Raw genomic sequence first — 15767 nt, 5'->3', positions numbered from 1 at the left:
TTCGTGGGAGTGATTTTAACCCGTGAGGCCCTGGGACTCCAGTTGGCTGCAAGGTTCAGCCCAAGAATACAAGTTCAGAGCTGAAAGGCACCTTCACATGGACCTCACGGAGCACAAAGCAGCTCTTCTCGCCTCTGAACCAATTGCTTATTGAAATTCACACAGACGCATCTTCTTTGCCCTTCTTGCGGCTGCTCCCAGTTTCTCTGGGCACTGCAGGAATAAAAGGCGGCAAGATCACAGTGTGGAATCCCTGCCAAGTTAAATGCACCTAATGGTGTGACTGTGAGTCTGAAGTCAATGGGTGAGAATCTCATTTCCAAACTGTTGGATCCAAAATTATGCAGATTAGGATTGAATCCTGTTCTGTGGATGGCTGCCAGCTTTTGAGAGGTTTCTGAAAAGCATATGTCCAATCGGTTGTTTGAAATCTCCCAGGGCTGGGAGGGTAAGGGTGGTTGGGGGAGACCTGGGGGCAGAAACACACAAAATCCCATTTCAAAGCTGCAAATCAAAGTCAATTACCGATCACGATCTGCTTCCACATGACAGCCCAAACTGCAGCGTTCTAGAGAGGAAGGGAAAGATTCCCCAGCCATGAAGATGAGTCTGATGCACTGCGCTGGGCTGGGGGATGTGGTCAAGGGGGGTGATGGTTGAGTTGGAACTCAAGGGGACCCAGGAGAGGCGTGGTTCCTTGGTGGACAGCACTCGATAAACCTACCCGGGGACTGAAGGTCCCTGTCTGTGATGCCACCAGACCCTGGCTCAGTGCTCACCTCCTGGACAGTCCGTGAGAGAACCCTCACTTCATTTGGGAAGGACAAGAATGGCTTTCAGAAATCCCAGAGCCCCCTATCCATGTGATAACAATCATCCAGTGGGAGGATAGTCTTTCCTTACATAAATGAGATTGCCCCGAATCTAGAGGGCCCCTATTCCCCAGGCCTTCTTTGCTGAAGAAAGTGCAAGGGGCTGAAAAAGGTAAAAGCTACATGTTCGACTTAAAACAAACAAAGAAGGAAACCCCAAGACATCCGAGTTGGATTTGAACTTGAATTCACCTAGTAACGGTGAATTTCTATTTTAGGTAGTCCTTGAGAAGTCACCAGAAATCCAGAAAAGAATCTGCACTGAGATGCCTCTTAAAAGATTTCATTAAAAGTGAAAGAAAAAAAAAAAGTTGAGGAACACCCAACAAAGGGCACAGACCTGCCCAAGAGGGACAGAGGAGTCCAGCCACAGTTCCTCTACCAGTAGATCTTATCCTGCCCATTTAATAACCAGAAGAGGGGGAACCCTCTGCAGAAACCTGCCTGTCCCCGAGCATCCCCGCCCTGCCCGCAGGTAGGGGAGCCTCCCTGCAGCCCTGGAGGTTGGCTCGCGTCTGGGGCGCCTCCCTGAAGCCCTGGAGGTTGGCTCGAGTCTGGCGGGGAAAGCTATCCGCACCCTGCATGGCCATAATGAGCCCATTTCAATTGAAATGAGATCAATACTACTCATTTTCTCTTGCTGGCTCCCGAGTGATTCATGAATCTGAAAACTAGTTCATGAATCACAGTGAGGTGGGGTTGTGGGAGCCCGGGCGGGGGAACATTTGTGCAGTCAGCGAACCTCGATTCCTTTCATGAACCCAGACATTAGTTGCATAACGCTTGCCTGCCTGCTGTGTTGAAACCAGCCTTTTCGGAAGCAGCTTTTGGCTTCTACTTATTCACCTATTCTCATTCTCCAAAGGGAAAGAATGACCCTGGGTGCTGATTGTGTGTCCGTCTGTGTCGGGGTGGGTATCTCCATGCCCTTTGTCTGTGTAGCCGTGGGTGTGTGTGTGTGTGTGTGCGCGCGCGTGCAATGGTCTTTGTGTGCACATTGTGTGTGTGTGTGCACGCGTGTGCGTGTGTGAGAACCAGCCACGTATGACCGGCCGCAGGCCCTTTAAACCTGAATGGCCGCCAAGTTCATTTCTCAGCGGAGCTTCGTAAGGAAGCACCGAGATGGGGCAGTTGGAAACCACAGCCCTGCGAGTGCTGATTACAGCCTGCTAAGGAAAATGAGATTTTTATCTCACAGGAATTCAGTTATAAAAATAAAATACGACGTCTGGCTTGATTCAGCGAAATGGACAAGCACCGGGGCGTTTGTGCATTTCACAGAGATGCCGGACAAGAAGCATGGCCTCAAACATTGCGTTTCAAGCAAGCTGGGGCGGGGGGCGGTGAAGGGGGGCTACAGGAAGGAAGTGGGAGTGGAGGGGTGTATGTGAGAGAGAGGTGGAGGGAGAGAGGGAGGGAGGGAAGGAGGGGGAGAGAGAGAGAGAGAGAGAGAGAAAAACCACCCTGCTGGCAAATGAATGCAGCGGGGATGATGTCATTGGAACAGTTGGAGGAGAGGAAAGAAAAACAACTCAGAGCTGGGCTAATCCTGTTTGCTGCCCTGAAGGGAATGGACGGCCGCCAGGGCAGGGAGTTCTGGGAAACCATATAAGGGTGCCAAACAGGCTTTGCCGCCAACATTAGAACTGACAGCTTTGTTCTTTGTAACTTGGCTGTCCGCCAGAGGCCTCATTTCAGCTCTGCAGCATGATTACCCTGGACGGCCGCCAGCCCTGCGCTGAGAGCTCCTTTTCTTCTCCCCGAGCTTTTTTTTTTTTTTTTTTTTCCTCTTTCCCTTTGCCAAACATGCAGCAGTTACCATGGCAGTCGAAAGTAAAGTTTTAAAAAAAACACAACAAAGTAGAGAGGCACGCCTTGATCCAGATGTGCCATATGAGAGGAGAGAAAAGGCAGTTAACCTAGTCTCCGGCCCCCGGCTGCAGGAGAAAACACGGAGCCCTGGCTGTCGAGCCCCGGGGAGGTGACTCCAGGATAAACAGAGAGGACCTGGCCCGGCTGTTGACAGAGAGGGGCTGGCTCCCAGACCTTGCTTGCCTTCTCTCTCTCTCTCTTTTCCTGAGGCATTGTGGAGTGCGTCATGTGAAACGGAAAATGTCACGATTTCCACTGGGAACGTGTCCACAGTTCTGAGAAAGCTCCAGAAACCCCGGTCCGCCAAGCACTAAAGGGACCAGGAAGGTGGGGAGAGGGTGTGGACGGTCACAGTGGCCCCTGGTCACCAAGGTGAACCCAGTGAGCAAGAGATGGCCCGTGGCCACGGCCGAAGGACTCTGCTGGTGACCCTCGGGCCAGGCTGTGCCGGGATGTCGCATAGGAGGGCACTGGGGGTTTTGGTGCAGTGGGACCCCGGGCCCCGGAATCCTGGAGGGAGCCCGAGGGCCAGGGGCCGTCCTTTTTGCCGCTTGGAGGAGCACCCGTAGTTTTGCTTTACAAGGGGACTCTGTGAAGGGTCCAGTCTGCTATTTTTAACCAGGTTCATTTCTCACCTGCTCGGAAAGTGGAACATCTCCTGGGAGGTGACACATTGTGACCATCGGCAGGTCTCCAGGCAGGGAGCTGGCAGTTCACATAGAAGTGGGGTCTTGGTTGCCAGCTGCCCTCGCTGCACAGTCTGACCTCCCCACCCCCATGTGCAGCAGGATGCTGGGAAGGGCCTCTTCTGGTTCTAGAAGCTGCTGCAGCAGGGGCTGACTCAGCCGTTTCCTGGCCCCTTTAGTTGGGAGAAGGCAAGGCCACGGCAGGCGCTGTTCTCACCGGCCTGCGGCGGCCTCGCTGTAAAACGGCTGACCGTTTCCTTCCGATGGACCACACGGGCCCTCTGAAAGGGGCGTTGGCCTTTCGGGAATATGCCTGATCACCTCCTCTGTCCAAGGATGGAAACGGAGGTGTCAGGGAGGAAACAGCCCAAGGTCATGCAGGGAGGAGTCGCAGTAGGATCCCAGCAGTCTTTGCTCCTTGCCTCCTGCTTTTACCAGGCCCGGGCTGCCTTTCTCGGGAAGTATAAGCCTCGCTGGGAGGGGGGAGCTAGGAATCATTGTCTTTTTAGGGGAGTTCCTGAGGCAGAGAAGCTCCAGCCCCCTCAGAGGGCAGTTACCCTCGCCCATCCCGGCGGGCAGAATCCCTGCACCTCGTTGCTGCCCTGGACCTCCTGGCCGGCTGTCACCCCTGATGAGGACATGGCCACGGAGAGCTGGAGTGAGGAGGGGGGAGCTCCCGTCCAAACAGTCACCATGGGCTTGGGGTTCAAGAGAACAGCAAAGCCCAGGAGGTCGGGAGCTGGAGACTAGTAAGAGACACACTTTGGCTTCAGGTCGGGGACAGAGCCAGTGAAAGCTGATTGGTGGGCAGAAGGGATCCAAAGACAAACGCCAGTTGCTTAAGAATCAGGAAAGGAATGGGCCGCTTGGGTTCGAGAGCTGAACCTCGAATTTTTTGTTGTCCTCTACCCTTAACTGGTGACTCAGAGCTGTACAGCTGATACCCCGTGCAGGGCCTGGCCGGGCCACATCTCTGTGCTCTGAGCGGACTCGAATGAAGGAAAACCCTCACTGGTGAGTTTTGAGAAGCAGCCCTGAGACAGACGGCTCCGTGTCCATTTTGGCACAAGAGAGGCCTAGTGTCACAGTGTGTGTGACACCCCATGGCCTCCCGATCCTGGGGACTCAGCTTACCTCCCCGGCTGCTGCTGGGAGAGCCAGTCTCTGGCTAGGATGTCTGAACCTGCCCTTCCCACCTCGGAGGAGAAATCTGACTCCCTGGGCCTGGTTTTCAGAGGTCCAGCCTTCTCACGGACAGTCCGAAAGTGGAGAAGGGCGAGTGTAAGGAGGAACAGACTTATTTACTCGGGGGAAGCAGAGGGTTCCTGGACGCCCCCTCCAGCATCTCCATATGGCCGGCGGGTACCAGGCCCTGCAGAGGTGAAATCACTTGCCCCGGGGCCTCCGCATACTTCAGGATCCATGGGTTTGACATAGCATGCGTGAAACAGCAGAAAAACCGTTACCCTCACTTACAGATGAATGTAGGTTTCCTATCGGGTTTGTCAGGCAGACAGAAAAGGAGGATCCTAAGGGGTTTTTCTTTCCTGAGAAACCAGGAGAAAGCAAAAACAGATCTGCACGGGTATACGTGTGGGTCTGGGGGTAAATGCCTTTTCAGTAGCCACTGAGGCCTGAAGCAAGGCCAGTATTTGCAAACAGGTTACCTGCTCAAGTCCTCCTGTGCTCTTTCAGTTTTGGTGCTAGTTTTTCCCCCTCATTAAAGAAGCCCAATTTAATTTCTCGCTTCCCCTGCATGGTAAAAATAATTACGTACAGGCATTAAGCCTGCACTACAAATCATTGTACAGAGAGATTCCGCCTTCGCCTTTGGTCATCACCAGACTTCACAGCCATTAGTAGAAAGCATTTAAAACATTTCTCCTTGTAGACAGACAAGTGAAACTCATCACCAGTCTTCTAGCTGGAGAGAAGCCTCTGTATGTTAGGGAAAGTCAAGGACCAGAAATTCAGATAAGCCTCCGAATTGTGGAGTCCAGGGTCTGTTTGCTTACGAAGCAAAGGATGCTAGGATGGTCACCGGAATAAAACGCTCCAGCTGAAGATGCCGGCTCCAAAGTACTGCTGCTGCTTTAACGGGCACGGGAGTTTTCTGTATTATCTGGAGCTCAAGCCTGAAGCAGAGAGGGGTGTAAAGAGGACCCTGGCGAGGCACGGCACCCTGCACCCCCGAACCCACACTGCACTCTCACCGCCGTCTCCCGCAGACAGCTCTCCCCCCGGGCTTTAGGATGGGCTGTGCGTGGGGGGAGGGAAAGATAGTGGCCATCTTCATAATTGTCTTCCTTAGCTCCAGCCAGATGGGTTTGGAGCGTTTGAAGACTGATTCAGGTGAGGCTGTTTCTAGCAGGAGGGATTAGAAAACTTGCCATTTGGGAAACCAGCGTTGAAGGTTTTTCAAGACTCGGGGGTTTGCACTAACGTTTGGACGTGCATGAGACTTGCACGTTCCTGGTCCCGGCCGTCACGCGGTGGATCCGGTGACACCCGCGTGCGTGGGTCTCTGGGCCATCATATTTAAACTCCTGCCACCCAGACACCTCTAGGATTGGTCAACAGGTTCATCGTTTTTCTCTTGTTCTACTGGTGCAGTGAGGCCTTCCACCAGAAGATGGAGAGAGGAAGAGCCCCCCCCCCAGCCTTGTGTGTGAGGCAACCTGCGTGTGTGATGCTCCCACCATCCCAGAGGCCGCAGGGACAGCTGCTGTCATTTGACTGGCCGTTCAGGGTGACTGGCCAGGGCCATGGAGCTAACGAGGGGCAGTGGTGGGCCTATAACCCAAGTCTCCAGCGTCCTCTGCAGGCCCTGGGGCCACCTCTGAGGTGGGTCCAAGTGACACCACCGGGACACTCAAAACCCTTCCGGGCCCTGGCTCCTCCCCCCATAAAAAGGCCAACCCAGAAGGCCAGCAGAACTATCCCGTGGCTGCAGGCCGGGCACTGATTCTTAGTCTGCTTCCCGGTCCTTTTCTATTTACTCAAGAAGGCGTCTGTTAAAGCCAGGAATGTTCTTTCTTGCCACATAAATCTGTGCTGAGGTCACACACGGCACTTGCATCGGCCTGTTTGTGATAAAGCTGGGACAGGATCTGAAGGGAAAGGAATGCCTTCATCACTTGCCTGTAGAGAGGGGCCATGGAGCTCTAGAGGCCCAGCTGAAGGGGTTCCTCAGTCTCCTCCCCGAGGTGTTGGGGCCCCTGCTATGGCACCAGAGTCTGACTACTCTTCCTTTAGCTCAGGGCTGGCTTCTCCAGCCCCTGGATGAAAGGGGAACCTGGTGGCCTTGGGTGAGTCACAGACTTCGCCCATTGCCTCAGTTTCCCCATTTGGGTAGAGGACATCTCCAACGCATCTGATGATGTCATAATCCAGTGAGAGCGGTGGCAGAGAAACTTAAAAAATAGCCAATTGCCCGTGGCAACCCATGGCACGGTCCAACAAATAGTGGGGATGGAAGATGCCTTCAGTGTTCTGAGGAGGGAAAGTGCTTACCGACTCTGCCGGTCACGGGGCTGGTCTCTCAAATTCTGCACTGCTGGACCGAGGGCTCAGTTTCCCTACGTTCGACACGGGCAGAGACAGGACCAGGCTATAGAAGTGCATCATTGCATGTGATCGGTTATCTAAGTGCTGCTTCTCTAATGTGTGTGTGGCTGCGATATGCCTTGCTTTCCACCTAGTGTGTGAGCTCTTTGGGCGCCGAAGCTGCCTTCCACCTTTCCCCTGGGTCCTCCCTAGAACCTGGCAGGACACAAGCCCTGGCTGGAAGCACCAGAAATCTCTCCTTAATGGATTGAACATTGAGAGAAGGGATGAGACACCCCCCCCCCCCCAGAGGCAGGTGATCTTTGCCGCACGGTCTGGACTCAGAGAGGTCCCTGCAACGGGCTCCAAATTCCGGCTCCTCAGAAAAATCAAGCTTAGCCTTCCAGATGGCCCAAAACGCACGTGGTCTCAGGGCCACGTGGACCCACCGAACAGCTGCGACCCATGGGCTCACCCAGCCATCCACCACTCCAGAGAGAAAGAGGCCTGCAAGCACACCAGAGAATGACCCATGCAGAGATGCTGTTTACCTGTGGCCCAAATCTGGAGCATTGAATTCTGCGAACTGTGGCTTGTATGGCAGTAGTGGGCACGCTCACATCACTTTCTGTGAGATAACTGTGGAAAGGCTGGGCGAGGGAGTTGTTTTTTGTTTTTAAAGATAATGAGAAAAGTCTCTAATATTTTAGCGAGAATGTATCCTTGTGGCCAGTGTAGATTTTTAGCCAAGAGATACTGTGTGTAATCAGGAAAAGGCAAACATGTATATTATCTACATCCCCTTCTAACTGCGTGAGATAACGTAAAACTGCAGGAAGTATCAAGCGAAAAGAATAAAAGCGGTCTATTCAACCCCTGACATGCCCTCCCCTGCCTGTTCTAGAAACACCCTTTGGCTGATAAGAGTGGACAGACTGGGAAACACTCTCCCGGCCCTGCACCTTGTCATGCTGGGCCAGGCCGTTTCCTAAGTCACAGATCACCTTTGTGTCTGTGTCGAATCAGACGCAGTTTACATCAGGCAAGCGAAGTGGCTCCAGCAGAAGTCTCAGGCTGGCTTCGGCTGCCTGGATTTTGCCCAGTTTGTGTGCATCTATTACACATCACCTTTGTGCAAAGCCACGTGGAAGGCAAGGTGACCTGAGGGAGGTCCCAATTGAGTCGGGCTCAAGAAAAGTGATGGAGACAGTAAGACTTGATTCTTTGGGAGAATTCTGATGTGTAGGTATGACCTGCGATTAAGGAGAACAGTGTCTGGTGGCGATTCCTGCCCAGATCTCCCACGTACAGTAGGGCAGGGCCATGGTCCTGGTCCACGGCACCCCCAGAGACGTTTATTTCACACCCTGCACAACAGTCCACGACAACCGTGCCCTGCCTGTCCCCAGGACAGAGGAGGGGTCTTCAGGACACACTTGAAGCCAGAAACAGTGGGCCCGACTCTCAGGGAACACGCTACAGCTATGTTTTAAGCCATACACACTTCAGGCCACGTGTGGAAACTTGTGGGTTAGCTGGATGTACCTTAGAGGTAGGGAATCCCATCCAGCGCTGGGAGCTGGGGCCTCCTGCAGACCAGAGAGCGTGGGCTTCTGAGCTGAGGACTGGTCGCTCAGGATAAACTGAGGCATGTCTGCTTCCTCCGGGGCAGCCTTCCTTAGGTACAGGCTCATCAAGCCACAGGCCCCCGAGAGCCCTGTGCCAGCTTCGGGCGCTCAGGGGCTTCTTCCCAGCAAGGGCAGGGGAAGCTGCAGACCTGCCTCTCCTGGAGACATGCAGGCCCTGGCACAGATAGTAGTCAGCCATGCCTGGGGTCTTTGCAACTCGGAGAAGAAATGGGCCGAGCAGGACCAGGCAACTGCCAGGAGGAATGACCACCACCCGTAAAACTCCTTACAATGCGTGTGCTTCACCATTTCCAAAACACTCTCAGAGCCAAGATCTCTGTCGAGGGAAGACCCGTCCTCGCTGTACACTGTTCCTGATGTTCAAAACCCAACATCCAAAAATGTGAAGACGAAACAAAAGGAATCACCAGAAACAAAGGAGGCACTGGTCACCCTCCAGCATTTCACATCAGACCCACATCAGCTGTGACACCGGCGGTGACAAAGGCCCAGCCAGACAAATGCTCTGACGCCCTCATTGATCCAATTCTTTCACCATCAAAGGGGAATGCAGTAAGACCAGCAGGAGAAGAAAAAACAGAAAGAACCAGAGCAGCTAGGAGAGACTAGTGGTGTTTCCCTGGTGCTGAGTCATGCTTGTACAGTGACCCGGACCAGTGGCCTTGACTGGTGACAAATAATGAAAATCTCACCATCGTTCTTTCTGGCATCCTCACCTGTGAATACATGCAAGAACGGGTCTGTTTGTGTCTATATGCATCTGTGGGATTCGTTAGAACTCACAGAAGTATTTAAGCACTAGATTGGGAATTAGAATCAACAATCACAAGTTAGAAGATTAGCTTTGTAGATGATCATTTCAAACTGTCAACGGAAAAACGTTCTCCGTATGCCTGCGACACAGCGGAAGGTACATGTGTGTTGAGGGGCGCTGGGACGGGAAGGGACCCTGACTCGGACGTGACGCCCGAAGCCCAGGGCCACGCTGGGGGTGGTCCTCTCGCTCTGCTCTCCCCTCCATCCTGGCTGGCTCCTCCCCACATCTTTCTGGTTCCTGATCGCTCAGGCTTTCTCTCTCATTTCCAGGCCTCCCTGTGGAAATCCAGCTTCTTGGCCTGTGCCCTCAGATACTTCACAGGACACGGTGGAGACAATGCTGTCCCAGTTCCAGGCCACCAAAAACAACCTCCCTGGGAACCCAGCTCTCCCCCTGCGCCCAGAGGGCCCGGGCTGTAGTTCCTCAAGTTGGGAGGCCTTCTTTCATGAGCACCCACTGCCCCGAGCTTGGAGAGACGGCGGAGGGCAGGAAGTGCCTGCTGCCAGGGGGCTCCCAGTCTAGGGGACAGAGAACCGAGAAGAAATCAGTAATCACGCCTGTCAGGCAGGGAAGAGTGCCCGGTGCTTACTGCCCCGAAGAGAACCAGACAGGTAGGAGAGGGTGCCAGGCAGTCAAGGAAGGCCTCTCGGAGGAGGTGACCTTTAAGCCTGGGGGGAGAAGGAGCTGGCTCTGCAAGGTCTGGGGAGCAGCAATCCAGAGGGAAGGCGGCTGGTCAAAGGCCTCAGGGCAGAAGTGAGCCTGGTGTGTATGAGAAAGAGCCAGGATGGGGGAAGCTAGTAGGAGCCGGAAGGGCTCTCGGTGTATGTACGCTCGGAACAGGCTCAGACCCCAGTCGTTAGCAGGCTTTACGAAGGACAGTGAGGGTTTGGGTCGCAGGGTGAGATGTCATTGTGACTGCTGTGTGGAGGTGTCCTCGGGACAGCCCACACATGGGCAGGAAGCCCGGGTGGGAGGCGCCTACTGGGGTCCCAACGAGGCAGAGGGCTCTGGCAGGGTCATGGCAGCGGTGCCGCAGGGGCTCTACCATGACCTTGGCCTTGGCAATGCCCCGCTGGGTTTGCTGTGCGGTACACTAGGGCCCCTCATCGCCTGATGTGGGTGGTGCCTCCGCACGTGACTTCCTCGCAGGCGACCCTGACACAGAGATGATGCACCAGAGGGACACAGGCCCTGAGACCCGGCTGACCTGGCTTCAGGGCCCGTCTTAGCCACTTTCCGGCTCAGTCGTCTGGGTCAAGGGGCCAAACTTCCCAGATCCTCAGTTTCCACATGTGTAAAATGAGGATAATCGTTGCCTGACAACTTTGGGTCTGAACTAATATATGAAATCGCCCACACAGAGCCTGGCACGTGGTAGGTAATCAAACTAGTCTCAGTGGTAGTGGTAGTAGTAGTAGAAATAAAATAATATTCATTCAACAAATATTTATCAAGTGCCTCTTATGTGCCAAGTTCAAGGTGCCTGGGATACGTCAGTGAACCAAATAAACTGAAATCCCTGCCCTATGGGGCTTATGTTCTAGAAAGGACGACACACAAAGGAGTAACCTTTTTTCTTTTTTTTTTTAAGAAAATAAAATCGTTTGTTAAAAGGTGATAACTGCCATGGAGAGAAATGGAGCAGAATAAAGGGAATGGGGGTTCAGGGGTCGGGGTGGGATGGAACATGGCGATCAGAGCGGGCTTGTTGGTAAAGGTGGGACAAAGACTTAAGGAGGCAACAAGTGAGCCGTGTGGACCTCGGGGGGACCTCGGGGCTGTGCCTGGCCACAGGGCAGCGGTGTACAGCCCCGGCCAGGAGAGCGTCCGGAGTGTCCGAGGACCAGCCAGGAGGCGGCTGGGGGCTGGAGGGGAGGGTGGGGGAGGGCTGGGAGTGGAAAGTAGGTGATGCAGGCCTGGTGACCGGATCCAGCTGGTCAAGGGCCTCGTGGGCTCTTGTAAAGACTGAGGCTTTTCCTCTGAGGGAGATGGGACGTGGATAAGGTCCCACTCACATCCACGCAGGTCACTCCAGCCATGGAGCTGAGACAAGGCTGCAGGGGTGAAGAGGGAAGGCCGGTTAAGAGGCTGCTGAGTAACTCAGGGGAGGGGCGAGGAGGCCGGGCCAGGTGACGGTCGTGGCAGTGGTAGCAAGATTAGCAAAGCAACTTCATCCTAGTTTTCCGGCATTAATTCAAAGATACACCAAGCCATTGAAAAGCCCGCAGTGACTTCTGTTTTTAAATAGAGTGGCCTCACTTTTTTTTTTTTGGTGGCACCACGAGACACGTGGGATCTCAGTTCCTCGACCAGGGATCGAACCTGGGCCCTGGGCGGTGAAAGCGTGGAGTCCTAACGTCCGGACCGCCAGGGAATTCCCAGAATGGCCTCCCTTTAAATGGCATGGTCATTTCTTGCCTTCCTGGCCCTGCGTCCTCCCCATTCCCCAGTGCCACCCGCCAGCGGCCCTTCCAGCTGATCCTGGCTCCGTCTCCTGGTGTCTCATCCCAACTCTCTCCCACGGCCCGGCGGCTCCAGGGACAGAACATGCCTCCTGCTTGACTTGGTCCAGTGGTGCCAACACTGGGTCCCATCCATGGGGGCCGATCTCACCAGGCCTGGCCTGACGGGTGGGCAGCCCTGCCGACCGAAGACCAGCAGATGGATTGAGGTGAGACTAGGAAGAAAGGAAGAGAGCCATCCACTAAGAGGGAAGTAAGAGAAGAGCAAGATGCTTTTCCATATGGATACCCAGAGGGTGCGAGTCTAGAACGATCTCTAGAATAATGATGAATACTGCCAGCCACCCACTGAGTGCCCATCCTATGCTAGCACTGGGCAGGCACTTTGCATCCTCTGATCTCACCACAATTTTAAGCTGTGGGATTGCCCCCGAATTACGAATGAGGAGGTTGACCTCAGACAGGTTTAGAAACAGGTCAAGGTAATACATCTAGCCATGCAGAGAGATTCCATCCCAGGCCTGTTCCTGCAAAGCCTAAATCCTCTTCCTTCATGACGGTCCCCGTCGCTTGGACAGGTGGGAATGTGTCAGAGGGTCTTTGCTCCCTTTTCCAAAAGAGAATCCACGGGAGGAAGCTTGTCCCAGGCCTGGCTTGGACCACAGACACTGTCAACAACCCCCATGCGTTCATTTGTCCTGGTTTCTGTGTTTGTGTTCATGGGCTTTTGAGTCTTTTTTCAGGCATATCTGTCTTTCCTGTTTCCCTAAGATTCTCAGCTCCTCAGGGGAGGGACTGAACCGTATATTTCTTGTTTCCGGTTCCACAGCTCTGAGCTCCGCACTCTGTATCCAGGGAGCGCTCGGTGGATGTTATTGATGGGCTGACTCAGGCCCCGTCTGCCCACATGAGCCATTTTGAGCAGCTTTGACTGGAATATGAACAGAGCCAGTTACAGCCGAAGAAGCAGTCTGGTCGATCCTCAACTCCCTCCCCACCCGCGTTCCAAGTGCAGCCGGGAGATGTTGGTCCACCTCCTATCAGATCTGTCCTTCATGAAGGAAGACAAGACTGCAAAGGCCCCAGCTTCTCCCGGAAAGGCAGCCAGAACTCTCCCTGCCACTGGAACTTGTCAGACGAATCCTGATTCTCCCAAGTGACCGGCTCGAGGCTTGCAATAGCCATTTTCCCACCATTCCCTCCATCTCCGCCTGATAAATAGTCCTGCACACCTGCCTCTTGCCCGGCAGAAAGGAACAAATGCGACCTGGTTCTCTGTGCCCCTTCTCTGTCCTCCTGGGAAGTGACAGGGAGAAAGGTGATTCTTAAAATTTAAAAAAAAGTCTGTGATTACACAAAAATTTACTCACTTAGTCCATAAACAGATACTTGAACAAAGTAGTGACTTCATCAAGAAAGTAAATTGGCTACAAAACAGGTCAAGATATGTTCAGCTTTTTAAATCCCGAAACCCTACTTTTTAGGCATCAATATTAAAAGGAAAGAGAAAATAAAATACACAAACGCATTTGCTTGCGAACACATAAAGTAGCCCTGATACAAACTGGTCATATTGGTTAGCTCTTGGAAGAGGAACGGGTGTCCGGGGGACAGGTGTGGGAGGGAGACTTTTCACAATAAAGTCTTTGGAATATTTTAAACCTTGCTAACAGCACTTACATAGCTTATTTAAGAAGTAAAGAGATACGATTTTTTTCAAAGCAAGAATGGGGACAGCAAAGCAATAGAGACGTGAAATCACCCAAGCTCTGTACCACACCAACAAATGATTTCCCTATAAAACAGGCTGTCACAACGACCCCATCACACTCAGATTTTGGGAAAGGAGGCATGTTAAAATAACTTCTTCTATAGGGATCAGCTGTTTAAGAGATGCTGGGTGCCTTTCTCGTGTTCCATCAGGCACAGACCAGAATGAGTGGATGGTTACTCTTACAGGAAGGAAAAGTGGTGAAGAAGAGGTGGATGGGTTGACCCCAACTGTTGCTTGTGACCTCACAGAATCCAGCAAAAGCAGAGAGGGAGGAGGAGCAAGGGGCTGAACAATCGCTCCGCAAATGGCATCCCCCAAGTCAACCTTGAACGGCCCCATCCTAGACCCGGCCGGCTCGGTCCTCTATTGCTTTGGGCCTTGGTATGAAAGGCAGCAAGAAAATTTAAAAACGAGGAAGGAAAGAAAAAGATCAAGGTGAGAGGCAAGAGCAAGCAGTCAAGGGCATCAAGGAAAGGGTGTGGACACAGCAGTGGGGACGGGGAGGGCTTGCTCTCACCTCCACCTGTCCGACCCCGCCTGAAGTCAAAGGGAGGTTGTAAAAGCCTGCGGGCCAATTCCTTCGCCTCCTAAGAAGAGCCTCTCCTGCAGCAAAGGTCAGATGCCATGGCTGGTTCCCAGGCATCCTTGGGGGCTCCACGTACTTCCAGCTGTGAGGCAGCTGCTTCCATCCCCATGTGAGGGCGTGCCACCTGTGGAGAGGGAAAAAGAACTCTGTGTGGCGGGGGGAATACCCCCCTCAACGAAAGTCTCCTCTTCCTTTTCTCTAGGAACTGTCAGCTTCAAGGTGACATCACTCATGAGCTGCTTTCCATTTACAGATAAAAAGAGAGAGGAGAGAGAGGGATAGACACAAGCACAGATGTGAATTACTGGGTACTGCTGAGTGGCTCCCCTACTGAGCCTGTTGCTATGGCAACACACTCCAGTTATGGACCACTTTGGATGGGGGCGGGGAGGTGGCGATGCAGAGAATTGCAGGGAAGCATCACGATAACAGCAGTGTGAGTTCGGGCCTAGGCTTTCTGTATTTCTGAAGTATTCTTAGTATAGATGCATTTTTTTTTTTTAACCCCTGCATATTCAGCTGTCGTGAAGCATCTCCAAAACTCTCACACTTTCCAAAATGGAAGGCATTTGCCCTATCTTCTTTTCTATGCCCATACCTTTCCATCATTCAGAGTGCCTCTCTAGGCCTGTTTTCCCTAAGTAAAGCAGGAAGGTGTTGGATGTCTCCCCCAAACACACTTTATTACACTTGCCTATTCAAGATCGCTCTATTTAACCTTGCAACTATAATATGGATTTACTAGGTCCATCATATTTATACTTTGAGCATCGCCCTTGTTCTGTGCCTTCATCCCACAGTGACTATTCCAGGGCAGAAGAAACTGAGAAGACCAAGCTCTGGTCAAGTTTATTGTGGGAGCAGCGGTTGAGGAGGGCAACTTCACTGCCATCACAGACCTTAGACGGGAAGAGGCCTAAGTAAGAGTCTGGTTATCCAGTCTATTAAGTGGTGGTCCAGTCTCTTCTTGAATACCTCTAGGGACAGTTACCTCACCACCTCCAGACAAGGCCTATTCAATTACTTAGCAATTTTCTTCTGAAAAATGCTCAGAGTACTGGTTTTCTCATGGGCAGGACTGTCTTCTCACACCATCAGGTGTGACATGGTAAACCCCTAGTGAGTGCAAGGCACCCTGAATTTTATTGAATTCTCACGTAGATTCCATTGAGGAGGGCATTATTATCCCACTTTACAGATGAGAAAAGTGAGGTTCAGGGAGGTACGTGCCCGAAGCCACTTGCCAAACAAGCAGCAGGGCTGAGACTGGACCCCCATTGTGTCCGACTTGCTGTCTCCTGGAGATGATGATAAGGATGATGATGATGAAGCCAGTTTGGACCAGCTGGAGGGGGATGGAGAGGCTGGATCCCGACTCTGTCTGCAGCCACTGACCTGCTCTCAGAGCTGCAGTCTAAGTGGTATGGGTTGGAGTTCGATGTCACCGAGCCCATTATTGCTGCGGCAGTTACGTTCGTTCTCACCACCTCCCTCTTCCTAAAC

At 52.9% G+C, this 15767-nt stretch overlaps 1 protein-coding gene across 5 annotated transcripts in view; it reads right to left on the bottom strand.

Annotated features, from left to right (window-relative positions):
- Nucleotides 1-10532: 10532 nt before the first annotated feature.
- The window catches only part of LOC309635882 (uncharacterized protein), a 277308-nt gene continuing 272073 nt past the window's right edge, over nt 10533-15767 (bottom strand). For 3 of the 5 annotated variants that reach the window (XM_082407729.1, XM_082407728.1, XM_082407727.1), the window contains 2 exons: nt 14196-14388; nt 10533-13200 (listed from right to left, as the gene is read on the bottom strand). In XM_082407729.1, the coding sequence (XP_082263855.1) occupies nt 12958-13200; nt 14196-14388 (436 nt within the window). In that variant the 3' untranslated portion in view covers nt 10533-12957. Of the gene's footprint in view, nt 14389-15767 lie in introns of all 5 variants that reach the window. The other 2 variants (XM_082407730.1, XR_014249080.1) reach the window with 2 other exon arrangements.

Source organism: Balaenoptera borealis (genome assembly GCF_965194805.1).
Source record: "Balaenoptera borealis genome assembly, chromosome: 10".
In the NCBI taxonomy this organism is placed as follows: Eukaryota; Metazoa; Chordata; class Mammalia; order Artiodactyla; family Balaenopteridae; genus Balaenoptera; species Balaenoptera borealis.
Note: the sequence above shows the minus strand (reverse complement) of the source record. Positions and strands in the feature narration are given on the sequence as shown.